The 24,248-nt window shown below is 48.8% G+C and overlaps 1 protein-coding gene across 1 annotated transcript in view; it reads right to left on the reverse strand.

Moving 5' to 3' along the window:
• The window catches only part of LOC136610309 (uncharacterized), a 39,730-nt gene that overhangs the window by 6,098 nt on the left and 9,384 nt on the right, over positions 1 to 24,248 (reverse strand). The window contains exon 2 of the mRNA XM_066589538.1: positions 8,476 to 8,874. Within this exon, the coding sequence (XP_066445635.1) occupies positions 8,476 to 8,874 (399 nt within the window). The remainder of the gene's footprint in view (positions 1 to 8,475; positions 8,875 to 24,248) is intronic.

The raw sequence follows: 24,248 nt of genomic DNA on the forward strand, positions 1-24,248 counted from the left end.
TTAATTGCATCATTGCCACCTTCTTGCATATTTCCAATGTTATGTCTGTGCTAAGTGTCTCTTGCCTAGATTTAATACTGGTCATATTTTGTGCATCTTTGGTGCCCCCTCTCACATATAGTATCATCCCCCATGTCTATGTCCAGTTTTAGTGTGGAGTTGTTATTTATGTAAGCGAGCCATAAAATCTCTGGGTGAGTCACTGGGTAGTTGCTTAATGGACCTAATTAAATTAGTCCCACCTAGCTCTTGGCTGTTGCTTGGTTTTAAAAGTAGTTTTCATTGATTGCCACGCATGTGGCTGTTCCCTGTGATAAAGTGTGACCGGGATCAAATGTACTTTTATGCAGTTAAACATGGTACTTCGACAGGGCAAAAGACAGGTAGGCCACAAAATCTGTCTAAAAACCCTGCACTTCCCGACCATCACTACTACTGTAGTCTCTATTCTTATCTTTACTGTTCTCTTTCAAACTCACCTCCAGCGCCTACCTCTGGGGCATTCTATCCATATCAGCCCCTCACTCCTTTCTTCACCCATGCACAGCTCAAATGCACTCTTCACTATCCTAAAACACCTCAATCTCCCTGAAGCCACAGTAAAACATAACTATCACCTTCATAAATCCCCTACCCACCTGCTCACCCTCGCTATCCTGCTGTTACTAGCAGCAGGGGATATTTCTCCCAATCCTGGCCCACCCTCCTGTGCCCCTAACCATTGCCTCCAACCTGCCCCACTGGGACATCCTTCTAGCCCAACTACTAGTCTGTGCATACCCTCTCTGGTTTCCTTAGGCCACTGTCACACAGGGGGGATTCCCGACGGAAATGTCGCAGTTTGGCCACAGCAAAAACCGCGACATTTCCGCTGGGAGAACCACCGCAGCAAAAGCCGCAGCGGCTTTGAAGCAGCCCGGCTGCTCGCTCTTCCGCTGCGGCCGGCGCTCCTATAGAGGAGAGCATGGCCGCAGCTGGAAAAAAAAAATAGACATGCTGCGTTCGGCAAATGCGCACCGCAGCAGCGGCTTCTGCCGGCTTAGCCGCAGCAGATTCGCCGTCCCGTGTGGACGAGAGTTCTGAGAAATCTCGTCCACAGGGCTGGCTAATCCTGGGATTAGCGTCCGCATGCGGATTTGCCGCGGCGAAATTCTGTGGCAAATCCACCACGTGTGAACCCAGCCTTACAATGCACGCTCTGGAACTGCCAGTCCGCATTCAACAAACTCCCTACTATCTAGGACTTTTTCACTGCTAAATCCCTTAGCTCTCACAGAAACTTGTATACAGCAGTCTGACACGGCCTCCCCTGCTGCATTGTCTTACAATAGCCTGCAGTTGTCCCATACCCTGAGACCAGAAGACAGGCGAAGGGGGAGGAGTAAGTGCTCTTCTCTCCCCACAATGCACCTTCCAGGTGATCCCCCAGTACCCTCACTCACTTTCCCATCATTCGAGGGCCCTACGACTTTTCCATCCACTGTCCATGCGAGTAGCAGTTATCTACCATCCCCCAGGTCCTTCTCGCCTACTTCTGGATCACTTTGCCACCTGGCTCCCCTACTACTTCTCCTGCAAAATCCCAATTGATGGGAGAACAAATCCATAAGTGTGAACAAGACTGTAAAAAGTTGAAGACACAGTCAGCAAAGAGGAATATTCAATGGGAAGTTCAGGTAAAACAGCTCAAAGAAAAGCTGGAGGTGGAGAAAGCCACCTGCAGCAAAGCATAAAAGCAAGCAGAGGTATTGAGAAGTATACTGGACTTCGAGAAAGTCCAAGAAGCTCGTCAGGAGCAGGTGCTGACCCAGCTACAGCTAAGCAGGGATGAAGAAATAGAGCTATAAGAAGCTCAGATCCAGAACCTTAAGGCTGGGTTCACACAGGGCGGATTTGCCGCAGTTTTGCCATGCGGAATTTCGCCATGGCAAATCCGCCCGCGGCCGCTAATCTCGGGATTAGCCAGCCATGTGGACGAGATTTCTCAGAAATCTCGTCCACACGGGATGGCCAATCCGCTGCGGTAAGCCCGGCTGAAACCGCGGCTGCGGCCGCCGCAGCCGCGGTTTCAGAACATGCAGCATGTCCATTCTTTTTTTCATTCCGCTGCGCCCGCGCTCTCCTCTTTTGGAGCACCGGCCACAGCGAAAGAGAGAGCGGCCGGGCCGCATCAAAGCCCCTGCGGCCAAACTGCGAGATTTCCGGCGGGATTCCGTCCCGTGTGAACCCAAGCTAAAGGGGTTTTGTCATTAAAAATAAATTATCTAAACTTACCTATTCCTTCCCTGTCTGTCTCCTTATCACATCTTCTCCTGGTTGAGCTTCTCCAGTGCCCCAGGTCAGCTCACTGCAGGTTGGGCCCAGCTTGTTATGAAGGCTGCTTTATCACAAACTCCTTCCTGCTGGGACAGTGAAGGTCACATCCCTGTGCTGTAGCTTCACTGCCTAGGAAGGAATTGTAATCTATTTCAGAGACAGCTCGCCTGAGCAATCTCTGAAGAAGATAGGCAGTCCCCCTGCTGGCCTGTGAGCTGTGACATAATGTACATTGGCAGACTGCCAACCTAATGTGTGTAACCTCACAGGAAGGAGAAGAATCAGGCAGCTGGAGCCCCAGGACTGCAGGAGACAGGAGAAGATAAGGGAGGTGAAGATCTGCATTTGAGAAAGACTATGTCGAAACGTTATGTGTCTGTGACTTGAGGAGGAATAAAGATCTCCATTGTACATTCTGCAAATGGTATGCTGCCACATCTTCTTTCATAGAGTTGAAAATGCTGTTAGCAATGAAGAATGGTGACTTGGAGTGCCAGATAAGTCAGCTCAAGGAAGAGCTGGAAATACAGAAAGCTGTGCGCAGTCAGGCAGAGAAGCAAGCAGTGTTCTTGAAAGACTTACTGGGTGACAAGGAAAACCAGGAAGTTCTGCTTGAGAGACTGGTGTCCCAGCTACAGATGAGCTTGGATGAGAAAGCTGAAATACATGGAGCCCAAATCCAGGAGCTGGAACGAAGTCATGCTGTAGTTGTTGGGAAACTGTCCAAGCAGTTTAAGCAACTTGGAAAGTGAAACATTGAAAAGTGAGTGTCTTAAGATTACCCAAAAGGTGAATGGGTTGTTTGAAGACAAGTGTGCATATGAATACAAGAAAAATACAGTAGAGATGCAGCTTCAAGAGCTACAAATAAAAATAACTGAAGGTGAAAGTGTGCAGACAGCGTTGTCTGAGCAGGCTGCAGGTGAAGCTGGAAGCTCAGTGAAGAGTTCCAGAAGTTACTGCAAGAAGAGACGCAGCAGAGGCTTGGTCTCAGTGCACACCTGAAGACTATGCAAAGCTGGGTCTTCAAAAGGAGCTTGTGTCCAGACTAAGGCCGCCTGCACACGGGCGGAAATCCCGCCGCGGTATTTCCCGCGGGATTTCCGCCACCAAAAGTTTGCATAGGAGTGCATTACAATACGCACTCCTATGCAGACGGCCACGGTTTGGCCGCGCCGGCTGCGCGGCAGCCGGCATATGAAAGAGCCTGGGCCGCCAGGCGCGGGTGAGTATGCGCTCGTCCCTGCAGGCTCTCGGGTCGGGTCCCGCGGCGAGAATTCTCGCTGCCGGATTCGACCCGCTCGTCTGCAGGCGGCCTAAGAAAGACGCAACAACTATGTGAACAGCAGCTTACAGAGAAGAAAATCAGGCCTGCAAGATATGTCACTGAATGTGAGCGTGCTGAAGAAAGGGTCTGTATGAAAGAGACTGAAGTGTTATCATTTTCAGGGGGTGCGTTAAAGTTATCAGAGATGGAAGAGAAACGGTATGAGCACCCTGCATGCGGGGTCATGGTTGAAGAGCACAACAGTGAAATCCTAAAAGAAGTGGAAGCGATAAGCCCACTGTTTCGTCTTCAAACTGATGTCTATGATGAACTTAAGAAGTTTACAGTGAATCTTCAGCAGGAAGTAGAAGACAGTGTGGAGCTTGGTTACCAATGTCAGATGGTGTCCAACTGGGAGATGAAACAAAAGATGGGTGAACAGTGGCTTACTGAGGGGAAGTCAGGGTTCCCTAAAGTTGCAAAAGAAAGGCGTAACCAGCAGGTGTGCATGGAAGTACCTGACCGGATTAGCACCAAAACGGATGCTGAGAAGAGAACCCTAATACGGAAAAAACCAAAGGTGTGGCCCAACGGCCGGTAGAAGAAAAGGAGATCCTGTTGGAGAATATTGAGAAAGAGGCGCTAATCTTGAAGCGCCCCCTGAAGGTGGTGTCAGAAGAAAAAGTGGTATTGCAAAAGTCCGCTAAGAAGTTAAACTGCAAAGGTGAAACTCTGGAAGTCCAAGAGTCATATAGCTGAAAAGAGGGTTCAGAGACTAGTGCGGTCTAGGAGCCTGTTCAGATGGCAAGTAAAAGAGAAGGGCTTGTGGAAGAGTCCTGATAATGATGCTGGAAAGTGAACTCTGTTACAAAGAGACCGCAAGGGCGTGGTCCAACAACCGGTGGCAGGTCTGAAGAATTGTACGTCGCCCCTAGGTTCCGGTATTATGCATCAGGGGACTGGAGGAGGGTCACGTCCCGCTCTCGGAGATGCAAGAAACCAGGAATGTAATGTGGTCTCCCGCAAGCAGTTGCTGGAGATCCGTTCTTTAAAAGTATCGGGGCCTGTTTTGTTTTTTTTTTGGAATGGATGGCAGGTTGGTAGTGGGGCAGTCCATTCCACCTCCTCCACTCCAGGGTGCGGACGAGCCCAATCAGCCCAGGTGCTGAGGCTGAGCCAATTCTACAAAAGCAGGACGCAAGTGGTGACATATACCAAATTAGATGAAGGTAACCTGGGCACTCCAGGTGAACAGTTTGCAAAGACTTGGATGGTCTGGAAGAAAGACATCACTTCTGTAAACAAAAGAAAATTTATTAAGGTGAGACCTGAGCAAAAGATACAGACTAAACAGACCTCTGAAGTACAAGAGGCCAAGGAGAAGGCAGAAAGTGAAGCCACTGAATCTGAGAAGGTGTCACAAGTGGCGGCAAAAGTCTTGGAAGAACTGCAGCAAAAGAATAATGACGTAAAGAAGCAAACCCAGAAAGTGAAGAAACAGTTTGTCCAAATGGGAGAAGCCTATCACAGGGATGCTGGCTCCAAGGACCCACTCATCAGTGAACTGCATGGTGCCAAGCAAAAGTCAGAGTCGGAGGGAAAGGAACTTTGAAGAATGCTATTGGTTCTAACCGATGACAACACCGTACTAAGAAAATTAATGGATTTGTTGCAAAGTGAGGAAAAGATGATTTTAAACCTGAATAAATTAAAAATGAAGTGGAGACTGTAATCCATAGCAAGGCCATGCTGAGGCATGAGCTACAAGAGGAACTGGAAGAATACAGAGACAAGGTTCCTGAGCTAGAAGAGACCTTCAAAAGGCAGGCTCAGTTAGAAAGTCTCCACAAGCCGTCCTGCACTGAAATGGAAGACTGTGTTAGCTCCAAGGATGATGGTGAAAAGGTACCTAAACTAGAAAAGTCTACTAAAGCCTTGGAGCAGCAAAAAGAAGAAATGAAAGGTCAGGTAGAGAGACTTGACTATAAGTTACAAGCCACAAAGTTGCACCTGGGAGTCAGCTTGCAAGCTGTGAGAGCACAGTCTGACAGAGATCTGCAAGGATGTGAGGAGCAGAGTGAAGACAAGAAGGTACTCGTCAGACAGGTAAAGACAGAAAGAGACCCCCAAGGCTGGAGTTTTGACCCTGGAGGGCTAGAAGAAGAAAAATGTGATACGGCCTTCATCAAGGGGAAGGGATATGTAGGGGTGCGCTACAGAAGATGGCCTGTAGGGGGCAACAGACAATCAGTCTGGTGCCTGAAGCAAGAGGGCCAGTGAGATAAAAAGGCTTGTTCCTGCTGAAGAGACGGAGAGTGTCTGGCTGAGGGCCAGGTAGACAGCTCGGTGGAGCTGCAGAGCTGTTAGCCCCAGTGTGTGGCTGAACAGGCCAGAGGTGCACAGGCAGATGCCCCTCACCTCAACACCTAGCGGAGGTGTGTGTCTGGGAGGACCAGACGTAGCTAAGATGGCTGCTGGACCCTGGCAGCCTGTGTGACGGGCTGGACAAGGAGAAGCCCTGCTGTGTACTGCACCTGTTTACATGCTCTGGAATTTTGGACTATTTGTTTTGCCTGAAGCTAAGGCTGGACTTTCGGGTTTTTTTGCTGTTATAAGAAAAAAAACGCAAGTCACGCCTGCTTTGGACTGCACTCGCTGGTGTTCCGTCTGTAAATATTGTGAAACCCGCACGCTACCGAGCAATTTCCCCCCACCGTTCACACCTATAACTTTGCTGGGTCCCTACAGTCCTCTCTGTCCCCGATCTCTCTCCTCTCCTGCACCAACCTGGCTGCCGCTCACTACAACACCACTCTCAAACATGCCCTGGATGAAGTTGCAACCCCCATGACCCAAGGAATCCGGTGCAGATCACGGCAACCATAGCTCACGCCTCAAACGCGCTTTATCTGGAGATGCTGTAGATGTGCTGAATGGGTGTGGAGAAAGTCCCAAAAGCCCACAGATTTTCTCCACTTCAAATTCATGCACAGAACCTACAACCTAGCCCGCCATCATGCAAAACAAGTCCACTTCACTTCTTTTGTCTCCTCACTATCTCACAACCTTAAACAACTCTGCCACTTTTCACTCCCTTCTCAGCCCTAAACTGTAGCCCCGCCCCCCCATGACGGATCCCAGTGCTGAAGAGCTGGCTGCTTACTTCAAAAAGAAAATCAACGACATCCAGCAGGAAATAACCTCCCAATCCCAGACCAGCCCCGATCCTAGTCTCGTCAGTATCAGCTCTTGCTCATTCTCTGTACTCGGACCAGTGACAGAGGAAGAAGTCTCCAGACTGCTTTTCTCTGCTTGCCCCACCACCTGCGCTAGCAAGCTTTTTCCCTCACACCGCCTCCGATCCCTCTTCCCGGTGGTCATCTGCCACCTTACCATCATATTCAACCTCTCTCTGACCTCTGGCATCTTCCCCTCTTCATTCAAGCACACCATCATATCCCCACTGCTAAAGAAACCGACTCTTGACTCCATTGATGCTGCCAACTACCGACCCATCTCTAATCTCCCCTTTATCTCCAATATCTGTATGTGAAAAGCAGCACACACTTTTAGCACAAACTTGGTGGGAAGCAAACAGCTGATGCACGCTCCAAGTAGATCCCGACCACGGATCCAATCTTCAAGCACTTCCAAAGAAAGTAGAAGGAGCAGCAGACTGGTGCAAAAGTAGAAATTCACATCTGCAGAGCGCAGAGGATGCCTCTTTATTAGATTCCACTGAGAACCGTAGACACTGTTTTGGCTGTACACCCAGCCTTTTTCAAGCCACACTAACACTGTGAAACAGACAAATATATACACACCCCACCAATGACATCGCAATGAGCAAGGTACTTGAAACCCACCTGAATCCCAGGTGGTTATCAGGTAATCAGAGCCCATGGTGTCTCCATAGGAACGCTTTGTGGTGGCAGATAAAGCTACAATAGCCACAATACTATTAACCTCTTAACGCCTGCATATCACCCATCAGGGTGATATATACAGAAGGGAGCTATGAGTCTGTTCCTCCTCCTGTAGGGTGATATATACAGAAGGGGGCTATGAGTCTGCTCCTCCTCCTGCAGGGTGATATATACAGAAGGAGGCTATGAGTCTGCTCCTCCCCCTGCGGGGTGATACATACAGAAGGGAGCTATGTGTCTGCTCCTCCTCCTGCAGGGTGATATATACAGAAGGGAGCTATGAGTCTGCCCCTCCTCCCCCTGCAGGGTGATATATACAGAAAGGGGCTATGAGTCTGCTTCTCCCCCAAGGGTGATTTATAGTAGGGAGCTATGAGCTTTCTCCTACCCCTGCCAGGAGATATGCACAAAGGGGGACTATGAGTCTGCCGCTCCTCCTACTGCAGAGTGTTATATAGAAAGAAGCCATGGGCCTGCTCCTCCCCCTTGTAAGGTGATACATACAAAAGGAAGCTATGAGTCTGCTCCTTCCTCTGCAGGGTGATGTGTACAGGAGGGAGCTATGAGTCTGCTCCTCCTCCTGCAGGGTGATATATACAGAAGTGAGCTATGAGTCTGCCCCTCCTTCCCCTGCAGGGTGATATATACAGAAGGGGGCTATGAGTCTGCTCCTCCTCCTGCAGGGTAATATATACAGAAGGGAGCTATGAGTCTGCCCCTCCTCCTGCAGGGTGATATATACAGAAGGGGGCAATGAGTCTGCTCCTCCTCCTGCAGGGTGATATATACAGAAGGGAGCTATGAGTCTGCTCCTCCTCCTGCAGGGTGATATATACAGAAGGGAGCTATGAGTCTGCTCCTCCTCCTGCAGGGTGATATATACAGAAGGGAGCTATGAGTCTGCTCCTCCTCCTGCAGGGTGGTATAAAAAGCTGTATAGTATAAACATTTTAGCTGTTACTTTACCTTTATAATGTATTGCTGTTCCATGAGGATTATTCCAGCCTTCTATGTATTTCGACCCTTTAAACGCTTCCACTCTACAGCAGAACATCGAGCCATCAGTATCCCTCCTCAGATTATTAATTGTAATTGTCGCTGTTCCATTATCAGTGGGATTTTCCACCGCTGAGATTCGTCCCTTATAGTCAGTATGTGTCCAGTCTCCTGTGTGATTATATATGATTAGACCATTTCCACAGCGATCTGTCCTTCCTCGTCTCCAGGAGATTCTCACATCTTCAGGTCTGTAGATGCTCTTTGGGTAGGTGAAGTTACATGAAATAGTGACAGCCCCGTTCTCTTCTGCAGCGGTGGAGCCTCGCTGCTCCGTACAGTATGGATCTTCATCATTACAGCTTCCTCCTGTGGAAACAGATACCCTATAACTATACATATAACGTGCCACAGAGGACAGTATACTTATACTCAAACACTCTGCAAATCCACCTTGGCGGACCAACTGCCGTCCTGTAATAATAGCTCAGATGTATTTATGTCAGGGTTTACTGAGGGACCATAGAAAGATGACAGAACTAATATGTGTCTGTTACTATGACTTCATGAGACAGAAGACCTCTGCGGCCGTGACTCCCAACATTCCATTTACACTCAGACACCTTATTGCGGTAATAGATCCCAGCAGCTGTATTAACAAAAATAATATTCAATGTTTTAAATTATCAACCTATCAAAATTGCATTTTTATCACATAAACAGAGTACAATAACATCAATCAAGAGTGTGGAAGAGGGTCTTGGAAGGCCGACTGTTTGAAGAGTGGGCATTATAGTTATCCTTTGCCGCTCTCACTAACCCAAGGGCACCACAAGTCATTACATCATTATGCTCTGTGGGCATTGGCCAAAACAGAAGATTATTCGAGATCCTGGCTTATAAATTATAACATGATGCACAGTCCTTATCTTGTTCACTTATTGTAAAACATTTTTGCCTCCAGGGACTCCTCCCGTCCGATTCCACCTCATTGATGTTCAATCCTCGAAACTAGGGGTGTCAGACTAATGTTTACTGAGGGCCACATCCCCATTTTGGTTGCCTTCAAAGGGCCGTTTGTAATTCTAAGACTGTATAAGTTACAAACTCCTTACAAACTGTTAAAGAGTTCTTGTACTTTCACCTTCGAATCACTTCGTCTCAATAAGCCATTTGCAGCTCCTTCTGGCATAGCTATATAAGCGTTATTTGGAGCTATATGGGACCATCTTCAGCTGCCAGAAGGAGACGACGGGGGCTGGTGGAGCAGAAGCACAGCAAAGGTGAAAGCTCAGGTACTCTTTAAATAACCTGAGACACCAGATCACACAGCAGCCTCAACCATTGATCATGTTCTGAAAATGAAAACAAACACAAAACAAAAGGGTGTATGTACCTCTTTTTATATATTACGGTGCACCATTTAGTCAGTGAAAGGCCAAGATGTCATTTAGGACCATGTTATATAATAGCCAGCCCCATTCACCTCTTTAGCACCGAGCTTTCCTACCTTGACACGAGTGCCTGGTTAGGGCTGTCAGAGCTGTGCCACCACCTTTGAATTGCTGAACAGAGTGGAGGTTGGCACCAAAGCTCAGAATCCAACATGGCGCCCACTCCCTGTGCTGGTGCCAAACCCTCTGCCAAGAGCTGGCTGCATCCTCCAGGGATACTGGAAAGCCGGTCCTTCTACCTCCAGAACTCGCAGGCCATGAAAAATTATGTGGAGGGCTAGATTTGGCTCATGGGCCTTGAGTTTTATACATGTGTTCTGAACTGTGAGGGTAGTCTCCAGGCCCTCTTGAAATCACATGCACCACAGATGGATACCTATAGCATTAAGATCTACACCATCTGCCGTAAGAACTGAGCCCTACAATTTTCTCTGCCGAACCACAGATCCTTCTTTTTATTTACACAAAACAACCTACATCTTTGTTCAGCTTCACTCTGGTTCAGTTTATACCAATAACCAAGCTTGCCTGACACCGTACCCTACATGCGCCAATGTTGGATGAAGTGATAAACATGTCAGAAAAGTTGCCCACAACCTCAAGACGTTCACCTCCAATTACATGTCTGAATAAAAATCTACAAAACATAACAAAAAAGTCATGAAATCATACTCTGACACAATCTGCAACCGCTGAATCAACTCCTCCCAACTCACTAAATCTCTGATATGAGGCCTCCTTCACACGACCGTATGCGTTTTTAAGTTTGCCCGTACGCACCGTATATTTGCATGAAAGAAGCAATGAAAGCCATCGATGTAAAATGCTTGAAATGACCAATAATGCTTAATTAGGCGAGCAGTCTTCTTCTCCCAGCATTGGACGCAGCTAAACTCCCTCTGCTCCCTTTTTTCCTGCTGCCTTAGAAGTCTATAGGAGCTTGCTGCATGCTAAGCCAAAAGATAGGTCAAGACTAGAGATGAGCGAGCACCAAAATGCTCGGGTGCTCGTTGCTCGAGTCGAAATTTCGTGATGCTCGAGAGTTCGTTTCGAGTAAAGAACCCTATTGAAGTCAATGGGCGACTCGAGCATTTTTGTATATGACCAGTGCTCCGCTAAGGTTTTCATTTGTGAAAATCTGGAAAACCCAAGAAAGTGATGGAAACGAAACGGATAGGGCAGGCGAGGGGCAACATGCTGGGCTGCATCTCAGGCTCCCAGGTCCCACTGTTAAGCCACAATAGCGGCAAGAGTGAGCCCCCCCCCCCAAACAATTTTTACTTTGGCCAAACCCTCATTAGCAAGGCACACCTTAGCTAAGCACCACACTACCTCCAACAAAGCACAAGCACTGCCTGCGGGACACACCGCTGCCTCTTCTCCTGGGTTACATGCTGCTCAACCCCCCCCCCCCCCCCGCGCGCGCGCACGACCCAGTGTCCACAGCACACACCAAAGTGTCCCTGTGCAGCCTTCAGCTGCCCTCATGCCACACGCTGGCCTCACAGCCACACCACCCTCATGTCTATTTATAAGTGCGTCTGCAATGAGGAGGAATCGCAGGCACACACTACAGAGGGTTGGCAGGGCCAGGTAGCGACCCTCTTTAAAAGGGGCGGGGCGATAGCCCACAATGCTGTACAGAAGCAATGAGAAATCCAATCCTGTGCCACCTCCATCAGGAGCTGCAAACGTGGGCATGAGTTACATAGCTATGGGGAATCCATGTGCCCACACAGTATTCATTCTGTCTAGGTGTCGCATAGCTCAATCGACACCGCAAGGGGAACCTTCTACCCCAGTCAGTCAGTGCCTTTGTGCCAGACAGGTCAAACACCGCAATGGGAACTAAGTGTGCACCCACAGCATAGATGGATGCTAGGCAACCCAAGACACGAACATAAAGATAAAATACAGGTTCGCTTCGGCCCACACTGCATGCCCTAGTCAGGCTGGCTTTTTTTCAAAGTCACAGGCAGGTACAACTCCGCTATGGGAAGTCTGTGTGCACCCACAGCATGGGTGGCTCCCTGGAACCCACAGACGGTACATAAATTAATCCCAATGCAGTGCCCCGGATAGCTGAGCTAACGTGAAATAAAATACAGGTTGGCTTCGTCCCAGACTTCATGCCCTAGTCAGGCTGGGTTTTTTTCATAGTGCCAGGCAGGTACAACTCCGCTATGGGAAGTCTGTGTGGACCCACAGCATGTATTAGCATTAGTAACATTTCAGTGGTAACAGTATAGACAGACCCCAGTAACATTTCAGTTGCAGCAGTATAGGCAGAGCCCAGTAACATTTCAGTAGCCGCAGTATAGGCAGAGCCCAGTATTAGTAACATTTCAGTAGTAACAATATAGACAGACCCCCAGTAACATTTCCGTAGCAGCAGTATAGGCAGAGCCCACCAGTATCAGGTACATTTCAGTAGTAACAGTATAGACAGACCCCAGTAACATTTCAGTAGCAGCAGTATAGGCAGAACCCAGTATTAGTAACATTTCAGTAGTAACAATATAGACAGACCCCAATAACATTTCAGTTGCAGCAGTATAGGCAGAGCCCAGTAACATTTCAGTAGCAGCAGTATAGGCAGAGCCCAGTATTAGTAACATTTTAGTAGTAACAGTATAGACAGACCCCAGTAACATTTTAGTTGCAGAAGTATACGCAGACCCCAGAAACATTTATGTAGCAGCAGTATTGGCAGACCCCTGTAATATTTCTGCAGCTGAAGTATAGGCAGACCCCTGTAACGTTAATGCAGTTACGCTCCTCTCCTTTGGCCCAAACAAGTTTCTCTGATAACTGTGGTAACATGAGACAAAATACATGATGCGCATTGCTGATCCCCTGACCCCAAGCCGGAGGAGGAGGTGGCATTACAAGGCCAAGACACCAGGACCAGGACCCGCTATAGTCTGTGTGCGAAGCACGTTATCGGACCCAGGGTCAGGCTCGGTTCCGCGCCTCCACCTTGAATTTTGCCTCCATGGGCAAAATCAAACCTTCAGATACGAATAATAGCCAATGGACAAAAGTAAAGCCACCGAACAAAAGTGGAAGCAACAACAGCTATGTGGAAAAGCTAATATTTTCAGAGAGAAGAGAGGGGCATTTGATTGCAATGAAAAGGATATTCTAGGTACTAAAAGTCTGAACTCCTCCTCATCTCAATCAGTAATATGGAAAGGCTTCATTCATATATTTTCTGTTGACCATTTCAAAGTGTTAGCAATGCAAGTTTCTGGCTATACCACTCATCTTTGTCAGGAATTACCAAAGATGATCACAAGTAAAGGCCTCATCAATCAGTCCAAAATCAGTCCGGGAGTATGTGGATCTGAGCTGGCCTGCTTCCACCAAGGATATGTGGCTGCTGCTACTCTGTCCCCAGCCCTGCAGGGATGCTGTGTTCTATAGTCGGCTCTATTCCTACCTCAGCTGTACACTAAAATATGTAATTATTATCAGTACCAACAAGATGGAAGGCACTATTGCTCTACCGGTCGGCTGAAAGCTTCAGCTAGGAATAATGGAATAGGACCCCGGTTGTATTTTGTTGGTTTTCGGAACTGTGGCCATGATTAAGAGGGACGTCCGGGGGCATTCGTATTGTGGCGGTAGAGGTGAAATTCTTGGGCCGGCGCAAGACGGACCAAAGTGAAAGCATTTGCCAAGAATGTTTTCATTGTTGGAGGAAGAGGGGGAGGGTTTAGAGGAGGTGGCATAGACCACAGCAGATACCAGAACCGAGGAAGGACCCGCAATTCTGGGTTTGGGTAGGACGTGTGCTGTCCCAGGCTCTGACTCTGTCCCAGCCTCCACCAAATTCACCCAATGTGCCGTCAGGGAGATACAGTGCCCCTGCCCGCCAGTACTTGTCCACATGTCCGTGGTTAAGTGGAACTTCCCAGTAACAGTGTTGGCGAGGGCACGATTGATGTTGCGGGAGACACGCTGGTGTAGGGCTGGGACGGCACAGCGGGAAAAATAGTGGCGACTGGGGACCGAGTAGCGCGGGGCCTAGGTGCCACGCAGTAAACTGCACACGCGCACAGGTAGCCCTAAGGAGGATTTTTTTTTTCAGATGTTTTTGAAAAAAACAGCAGCCTAGATAGCGTGTATATGTCTTTCCCTCTATCAGCGGCGGTGGGCGTACGCTGTGCGGGAATTTGACGGGACGCACAGAGCGTTGTAAAAAATTAGGCGATTATTGTCCTGCACTTGGAGGCTGACAGCGGTACTGTAACGCACACTGTAGGCCGAAAAAATTATACGCTTGGCTGCAGAAAGGCCAAGCTGGCTAAGTAAATCAGTGACGTTTTCTTTCCCCGCTCCAATGACTGGATTAGCTAGGAAAAAGTTGCACAGCCCCAACCTGGCGCAGTTGCAGTTCCCCCTGGGACATAGGCCTCGGCCAACAGCTTCAGCAATCGTAGACAGGAAGCGGACTTTTACTGCACCCAGGACATAGGCCTCTGCACAAACCCTCAGCAATCGCGGGCCTAGAGCGGACTCCAATGCTAGCGTAGCTGTGAACGTCTCATTAGCGCTGTATCGCTCCTCTTGTTTGTCCCAATGCAGTGCCCCGGATAGCTGCGGCAACATGAGATAAAATACGGGTTGACTTCGGCCCACACTCCATGCCCTAGTCAGGCTGGGCTTTTTTCATACTCACAGGCAGGTACAACTCCGCTATGGGAAGTCTGTGTGGACCCACAGCATGGGTGGGTCCCAGGAAGCCACCGACGGTACATAAATTAATCCCATTGCAGTGTCTCGAATAACTGAGGCAACGTGAGATAAAATACAGGTTGGCTTCGGCCCACACTCCATGCCCTAGTCAGTCTGTGTTTTTTTGTTTTTTTTTAAGGCCAGATACGTAGAACACCGCAATGGGAAAACTTAGTGCACCCATACTATGCACAGACCCCTGTAATATTCCTATAGCAAAGGTATAAGCTGACCCCACTAACAGTTATGTTGCAGAAGTCTAGGGAGACCCCAGTAACATTTCAGTAGTAACAGTATAGACAGACCCCAGTAACATTTCAGTAGCAGCAGTATAGGCAGAGCCCAGTATTAGTAACATTTCAGTAGTTAAAGTATAGACAGACCCCAGTAACATTTCAGTTGCAGCAGTATAGGCAGAGCAGAATCAAACAGGTGGGAACTTGAAGTGCCGTGAATAAAAACTCCTTCTATTGTAATCCGTGCATATAAAAATCACAGGTCCAGAGGACTAGTTTCAGCTCCTCATGAGCCTTGATTCTGCATTACGTATATATACCACCAGATCGAGTGATTAATGAAGTATGTGAGTATACTCCTACATGTGAAATATATGCTGCAAGCTGAAGGTGAGACTTTTTTTGCTGCTTTACAAATGTTGTATGGGCAGAGCCTAGTAACATTTCAGTAGCAGCAATATAGGCATAGCCCAGTATTAGTAGCATTTCAGTAATAACAGTATAGACAGACCCCAGTAACATTTCAGTTGCAGCAGAATAGGCAGAGCCCTGTAACATTTTAGTTGCAGCAGTATAGGCAGAGCCCAGTATTAGTAACATTTCAGCAGTAACAGTATAGACACATCCCAGTAACATTTCCATAGCAGCAGTATAGGCAGAGCCCAGTATTAGTAACATTTCAGTAGTAACAGTATAGACAGACCACAGTAACATTTCAGGAGCAGAAGTATAGGCAGACCGAAGTAACATTTCTGTTGCAGAAGTATAGGCAGACCCCTGTAGCATTACTTTGGCAGAAGTATAGGCAGGCAGACCCGAGTTACATTTCTGTAGCAAGAGTGTAGTCCAACCCCTGACACATTGATGTACCATGAGTGTAGGCGAAGGCCAGAAAAATTACTTGGATTACAGTGTAGGCAAGGGCCCAAAAAATTAGTGTACCAACAGTACAAATGTACCTCAGAAAAATTGCTCAACCAAGAGGGCAGGTGAAACCCATTAATATTTTAGCTCACTGTGGCTTAATTTGTAACAGAGCCTGGAGGCAGCCCTGTTAAAAGAAATTGGTTCATGTTGAAGTTTCAATGCTTTAGTTAGAAACGTAGAAATATTGTTTGAAAAAAGTTATATGAGCCTTTTGGGCCGCAGAAAAATTGACAGTTCAGCATGATGACATGATGTTTCAGGAGGAGGAGCAGGAGGAGGAGGACTAATATCATACACAGATTGACAAAGGCAAATGTCCCTTTTTTCCGGTGATAGAGAACAATGCTTGCATCCGCGGTTGCAGCAAAAAGAATCTTTAGGTAACGCTGCTCTCCACTGGTGGAGAGGAGAAGTCTGGGGAAAACCAGGCTTTGTTCATCTTTATGAGTGTAAGCATGTCGGCACTGGCAGTTGATAGGCGGGTACGCTTATCCGTGATGATTCCCCCAGCTGCACTAAATACCCTCTCTGACAAGACGCTAGTGGCAGGGCAGGCCAGCACCTCCAGGGCGTACAGCGCACATTCGTGCCACGTGTCCAGCTTTGATACCCAATAGTTCTATGGAGCAGAGGCATCATGGAGGATGGTGGTACGATCCGCTACGTACTCCCTCACCATCTTTTTACAGTGCTCCCTCTGATTCAGCCTTGACTGGGGAGTGGTGACACAGTCTTGCTGGGGAGCCATAAAGCTGGCAAAGGCCTTGGAGTGACATGCTGCCTGATCCCTGCGCCTCTCCTACTACTTGGCCCTTGGAACTGCGTCTTCTGCCACTAGCGCTGTCACATGGGAAGTTTAGCATCACTTTTTCCACCAGGGCCCTGTGGTATTGCATCACTCTCGTACCCCTTTCCTCTTCGGGAATGAGAGTGGAAATGTTCTCCTTATACCGTGGGTTGAGAAGGGTGTACACCCAGTAATCCATGTTGGCCAGAATGCATCTAACGCGAGGGTCACGAGAAAGGCAGCCTAACATGAACTCAGCCATGTGTGCCAGGGTACCAGTACACAACACATCGCTGTCCTCACTAGGAAGATGACTTTCAGGATCCTCCTCCTCCACAGCTCATACACGCTGAACAGATGACAGGCAAGCAGCATGGGTACCCTCTGCAGTGTGCCCAGCTGTCTCTTCTCCCTCCTCCTCCTGCTCCTCCCTCTCCTCCTCTTCCAACACGCGCTGAGATATAGACATGAGGGTGGTCTGGCTATCAAGCGACTTACTGGCATCCCCCATCTCCTGTTCCAACCGCAAAGCTTTGGCCTTTATGCTTTGCAGCGAACTTCTCAGCAGGCAAAACAGCGGGATGGTAACGCTAATGAATGCAGCATCGCCGCTCACCATCTGGGTAGACTCCTCAAAGTTTCCGAGGACCTGGCAGATATCTGCCATCCATGCCCACTCCTCAGTAAAGAATTGAGGAGGCTGACTACCACTACGTCGCCCATGTTGCAGCTGGTATTCCACTATTGCTGCTCGTGCAGCCAGGCTAACATGTGCAGCGTAGAATTCCAGCGTGCGGGTACGTCGCACAGCAGTCGGTGCTCTGGCAGCTGAAACCGATGTTGCAGGGTCCTCAGGGTGGCAGCATCCGTGGTGGACTTGCGGAAATGTGCGCAGACGCGGAGCACCTTGCCGAGCTGGTCAGACAAGTGGGGGTAGTTTTTTAGAAACTGCTGAACCACCAGATTGAAGACATGGGCCAGGCATGGCATGTGTGTGAGGCTGCCGAGCTGCAGAGCCGCCACCAAGTTACGGCCGTTGTCACACACGACCATGCCCTGTTGGAGGCTCAGCGGTGAAAGCTAGAGGTCGGTCTGCTCTGACAGACCTTGCAACAGCTCGGGGGCCGTGTGCCTCTTGTCACCTAGACTGAGTAGTTTCAGCACAGCTTGCTGACGCTTGCCCACCACTGTGGGCCGCGCCGCGCTATATCGACTGCTGGTGACGTGCTCAAACTTCTTAATTGAGAGGTAGAGGTGGCGGAGGAGGAGGGGGAGGGTTTTAGAGGAGGTGGCATAAGACGCCGTAGATACCAGCACCGAGGTAGGACCCGCTACTCTGGGTGTGGGTAGGACGTGAGTTGTCCCAGGCTCTGACTCGGTCCCAGTCTCCACCAAATTCACCCAATGTGCAGTCAGGGAGATATAGTGGCCCTTCCCGCTAGTACTTGTCCACGTGTCTGTGGTTAAGTTGACCTTCCCAGTAACTGAGTTGGTGAGGGCACGATTTATGTTATGGGAGACGTGCTGGTGTAGGGCTGGGACGGCACACCGGGAAAAATAGTGGCGACTGGGGACCGAGTAGCGTGGGGCCACCGCCGTCATTATGTTTTTGAAAGCCTCTGTTTCCACAAGCCTGTACGGCAGCATCTCCAGTCTGATCAATTTGGCAATGTGCACATTTAAAGCTTGTGCATGCGGGTGGGTAGCGGCGTATTTGCGCTTTCGCTCCAACGCTTGTGTTAGCGACAGCTGAACGCTGCGCTGAAAGACATTGCTGGATGGAGTGGAGGAGGTAGAGGTGGGGGTGTGGGTGCCTGCCGGGAGGCGCTCGTGCCTGTGTCCTGGGAGGGGGATTGGATCTGTGTGGTAGGTTGGGGCACAGGGAAAGAGGCAGTGGTGTGACCGGAGGTGGTGAATGCCCTTCGTCCCACCATGTGGGGTGCTTGGCCATCATATGCCTGCGCATGCTGGTGGTGGTGATGCTGGTAGTGGTGGCTCCCCGGTTGATCTTGGTGTGACACAGGTTGCACACCACTGTTCATTGGTCATCCGAGCTCTCACTAAAAAACATCCACACCTTTGAACACCTAGCCCTCTGCACAGAGGCTTGCCACTAGAGGGTGCTTTGGGAAACAGTTGGGTGATTTTTCGCTCTGGCCCTGCCTCTACCCCTGGCCACTCCACTGCCTCTTCCAACCTGTCCTGCTGCTGCACTTGCCTCCCCCTCTGAAGCCCTTTCCTCAGTAGGCTTAGCAAACCAGGTGGGGTCAGTCACCTCAACGTCCAGCTGCTCTTCCTCTGAATCCTCTGTGCGCTCCTCCCTCGGACTTACTGCCCTTACTACTACCTCGCTGACAGACAACTGTGTCTCATCATCATCCTCACCCACAAAAAGCTCTTGAGACAGTTGCCAGAAGTCCCCAGCCTCATTACCCCGGATTTCGAGAACTTTCCAAAAGGTTGGGCACCGGTCACGACAAACTCCTCAGGTGAGAGAGGAACCATTTTTTCCCACTCATGACAGGGACCCGAGAACATTTCCTGGGAGTCTGCCTACTCATTAGAATATGTAATTTTCATGGAGTGAGGAGGCTGGGAGGAAGGAGGAGCAGCAGGGGGAGGATTCAAAGTTGCAGTCCCTAGGCCGGGGGTAGTGGACTGCGTAGAAGACTCGGTGGTCGATACATTGCTGGACCCATTTTCTGCGATCCACGACAGAACCTGCTCACACTGCTCTGTTTGTAATAAAGGTCTACCACGCGGTCCCATAAATTGTGATATGAAGCTGGGGACCCCAGAAACTTGCCTCTCTCTTATTCCCGCAGCAGCCGGCTGTGATTCACCACGACCAGGAACATGGCCTTTGCCCACACCCTCACTTGGATGTCCGCATCCACGACCCTTACCCCTACTCCTCATCATGGCGGATTAGGAATAGAGCAGGGCCCAAATAAATTACCCCACTGTACAGCACTGACAACTGTGGCTTAATTCACCACACACAGAGACTTGTAGATAGCGGAGGCTCTATGCTGTGACTTAAAAAAAATTAACCCTCTGTCTTATGCTGGGAACAGGCCTAGATGCTCTTTCCCTAAACTCTGTATAATACACTACAGACTGAGAACGCTATAGATGAAATGGCCTGCACAGCCCGAGATGAAAAAAGAAAAAGGTGCACTACTGCTCCCAGCCAGCCATAACAGTAATGCACAAGGTCAGATGTAGCCCTAAGAAGGACCATTCGGGTTCTTGAAGACAGGACCTATGCTATTACTATCCCTGAATGAGCAGCACTTTCCCTAACCTCTGCCAGCGTGTGTCTGAGGCGAGCCGCGGGCGGGACGACTTTAAGTACTCGGCGGTCACCTGATCTTGCCAGCCACTCACTACTGTGGAGGGGAGAGGGCTGGCACGTCACTGGAGGAAGTGGTAATGCCTTCCCCGCATGTCTATTGGCTAGAAAATGGCGCTAAATACGCGGGGAAGGAAATGCAATTGACTCGAATACCGCATGGCGTTAGACTCGAGTAATGAGCATCTCAATTACCCTAATGCTTGAACGAACACCAAGCTCAGATGAGTGTGCTCGCTCATCTCTAGCTGCAAGGCTTCAAAGGCAAAATTACAGCTTTGTAAACAAAAGGTTGTGTTTCTAGGCCATTGCCTAGATCAAGGGACCAAACATCTCACAGAAGAACGCAAAGCTGCAGTTCAAGCCATTTCTGTACCTTCTTCTGCTGCCAAACTCCGCACCTTTTTGGGACTTGTCTCATACTGCCATCCTTGGATCCGTTGCACTGAACTTTCTGGTCATGCGACAGCAGTATTGATGCAAAAACATAGAGGACATCCATGGCCACTTGGGCATTACTCCATGAGTATGGATTTGGTGGCCTGAGGAGCCCCCTCCTGTGTCCGTGCGGTGGCAGCAGTATAAGCAATGGTTAACAAGTCTTCTGAGTTGGTCCTGGACTACCCCCTAGTGGTTCTCACCCCTCATTACATCCAGAGTATACTCACTCAAGTACAACCTATACATCTGTCTCTAGCTCGTCAAATCCAGCTACCATGTGTTCTTTTCATGCCCCCCCCCCCTAATATTTCTTTTCAATGTTGTACCACCTTGAACCCGGCTACTCTTCTTCCAAATCGAGTATCCTGGTTCAAATGGGGGAGGGGAAGGCATAGGTGATCTAGGTATTACAGATCAGCTAATAAAAAAAAATTTTTTTGCAAATAAGATCGTGATCTATTTGATATAGAATATCAGCATGATTGTCTAGCATTGATGCAACAAGAAGATTCAGATTTTAAAAACAGTTACTGGAACCCCTGCTGACAATGCATATTTTGAGCTTTTTGTAGATGGTACCAGGGTGAGGATGGACGACCGGATATGCAGTGGTCACACAACAAGATGTCCTAAAAGCAGAAGCTCTGCCTCCGCATGTCTCAGCACAAGAAGCGGAACTGAAGGCCCTCACTGAGGCGTGTAGAGTAGCAGAAGGTAAGACGGCAAACATTTACACTGATTCCAGGTACGCATTTGGCATAGCTCATGATTACGGCCCAATATGGAAGGCCAGAAAATTTTTAACTTCTGTAGGACAACCCATTAAGAATGGTGTCGCAGTACAGAACCTCATGAAAGCCCTACTCCTACCAGACAAAGTAGCAATCCTAAATGTGAAAGCTCATACCAAAGTCGACACTGCAGAAGCAAAAGGCAACGCCCTAGCAGACTTCACAGCAAAGGCAGCGGCCCTCAAACCGTGGAAGAAATAAGATACTGACCGCACAAGACAGAGACTATGACTTGGACATTGATAAAAATTTGGACATTGATGTACTAAAGACATTACAGTCACAAGCCAGCAAAGAAGAAAAAGATAAATGGACTAAAATGGGAGCACTAGATCAGGATGGCGTATGGTGAACAGTCAGCACAACCTGCCTACCACGATTCCTGTACCCCATGATGGCCCAGCTGATCCATAGAAAGACTCACCAATCGAAGGCAGCTATGCTACTGACGCTTGAGAGAGAACGGATGGCCCCTGGGTTCTCTGTAGCTGCTACATCATTTGTCCAGTCTTGCATGATCTGTGCCATAAGCAACAGGGCAGAAGTAAATTGACCACAAAAACACTTGTCTAGGCCACTCTACCCATTTCAGAGATTGCAAAGTGATGACATTCAGCTCCCACGTGTTGGTAAGTATGAATATGTGCTTGCTGTTGTTGATGTCTTTTCAGGTTGGAGGCCTACCCTGTTACCAAGGTAAATGAGCACGTAACTGCAAAGAAGCTCATGAATGAGGTAATCTGCAGGTATGGGGTACCAGAAGTGATTGAGTCAGACAGGGATACACATTTTACAGGTGTAGAGGTTTTTGAACTCAATAGATTTATAAGTGATGAAAAATAAAATGGCTGGGGTAGGACAAATTGGTAAATGTTCAGGCACAATGGATGCCTTCCTTGCTTCTTCCCCAACACCTTATGCTCGGTTATGATAAAGATGTATTTCAATTTGAGCTTTACACTACAGTATAATTGATTTGCAACTGTAAGTGATTTAATAAAATACACACAATGTAATCTGCAATATATGTATATGCTACATGGGAGAGACAAATCGCAGTTGGACTTCATGACTAGAGATGAGCGAACGTACTCGTCCGAGCTTGATGCTCGTTCGAGTATTAGCGTGTTCGAGATGCTCATTACTCGAGGCGAGCACCACGCGATGTTCGAGTTACTTTCACTTTCATCTCTGAGACATTAGCGCGCTTTTCTGGCCAATACAAAGACAGGGAAGGCATTACAACTTCCCCCTGCGACGTTCCAGCCCTATACCACCCCCCTGCAGTGAGTGGCTGGGGAGATCAGGTGTCACCCGAGTATTTAAATCTGCCCCTCCCGCGGCTCGCCACAGATGCATTCTGACATAAATCAGGGAAAGTGCTACTGATGCTGCTGCTGCTATAGGGAGAGCGTTAGGAGTTATTTTAGGCTTGAAGAACCCCAACGGTCCTTCTTAGGGCTACATCTGACCGTGTGCAGTACTGTTGAGGCTGCTTTTAGCAGTGTTGCACTTTTTTTTTTTTTTCCGGGCGTGCAGAGCATTGCGTCCTCAGTCTACACTCATTGTACATAGTATAGGGCCAGTACTGGTGAGGCAGGGACAGTGGGAAAGGTGAAAGAGATATACTGTCTATATAGGCAGTGGGCTTTTTCAAACAAATTTGGGAAAAAAACTATATTTGGGCTGCCTGTGACCGTCCTCAGTGTACTGCATGTCTGCTGGGGGTAGTAGTCCTAATTAATACGCAGCTAAGTGTTACAGCAGGCTTGCGCAAAAGTGCTTCCTGGCTCTGCGGTGCCCGTTACATCACCGCCGTCATCCTGTCCACATTTAAACAGTATACATATATACGCTGCCTACAGTATCTGTCTGCTGTCTCAGCTCTGCCTTTCAAAAAATAGAAGCAAAATACTTAAGGCCTACTAGTGGCGTTTGGCCACTTGACTGCTTCTGCGCTGTGAATTCCACTAGCTCAGTCATACGCACCTACGTCTCACTACAGGCGTGCGCAAAAGTGTTTCCTGGCTCTGCGTTGCCCGTTACATCACCGCCGTCACCCGCGCCGAAACGTTTTTGTTTTTTTTTTCAACCCCCCCCCCCCCCCCGTTCGGCGCGAGACAACCCCGATGCAGGGGTTAAAAAAGAACACCGCACAACGCTTACCTGAATCCCCGCGCTCCGGTGACTTCTTACTTACCGGTTGAAGATAGCCGCCGGGATCTTCTACCTCCGTGGACCGCAGCTCTTCTGTGCGGTCCATTGCCGATTCCAGCCTCCTGATTGGCTGGAATCGGCACGTGACGGGGCGGAGCTACACGGAGCTACACGGAGCCCCATTGAGAAGAGAAGAAGACCCGGACTGCGCAAGCGTGTCTAATTTGGCCATTAGACGGCGAAAATTAGACGGCAACCATGGAGACGAGGACGCTAGCAACGGAACAGGTAAGTGAATAACTTTTGATAACTTCTGTATGGCTCATAATTAATGCACAATGTACATTACAAAGTGCATAAATATGGCCATACAGAAGTGTATAGACCCACTTGCTTTCACGGGACAACCCCTTTAAGGCCTACTAGTGGCGTTTGGCCACTTGACTGCTTCTGCGCTGTGATATCCACTAGCTCAGTCATACGCACCTACGTCTCACTACAGGCGTGCGCAAAAGTGTTTCCTGGCTCTGCGTTGCCCGTTACATCACCACCGTCATCCTGTCCACATTGAAACAGTATACATATATACGCTGCCTACAGTATCTGTCTGCTGTCTCAGCTCTGCCTTTCAAAAAATAGAAGCAAAATACTTAAGGCCTACTAGTGGCCTTTGGACACTTGACTGCTTCAGCGCTGTGAATTCCAATAGCTCAGTCATACGCACCTACGTCTCACTACAGGCTTGCGCAAAATTCTTTCCTGGCTCTGCTGTGCGTTCCGTAAGCGAAGTCAGCCTCCAACCACAGGCCAATAAGCGGCACATTTTATTACAGCGTTCTGTTTCTGCTCTACTCG

The sequence above is a fragment of the Eleutherodactylus coqui genome, chromosome 2 (assembly GCF_035609145.1).
Source record: "Eleutherodactylus coqui strain aEleCoq1 chromosome 2, aEleCoq1.hap1, whole genome shotgun sequence".
NCBI classification, from domain to species: domain Eukaryota; kingdom Metazoa; phylum Chordata; class Amphibia; order Anura; family Eleutherodactylidae; genus Eleutherodactylus; species Eleutherodactylus coqui.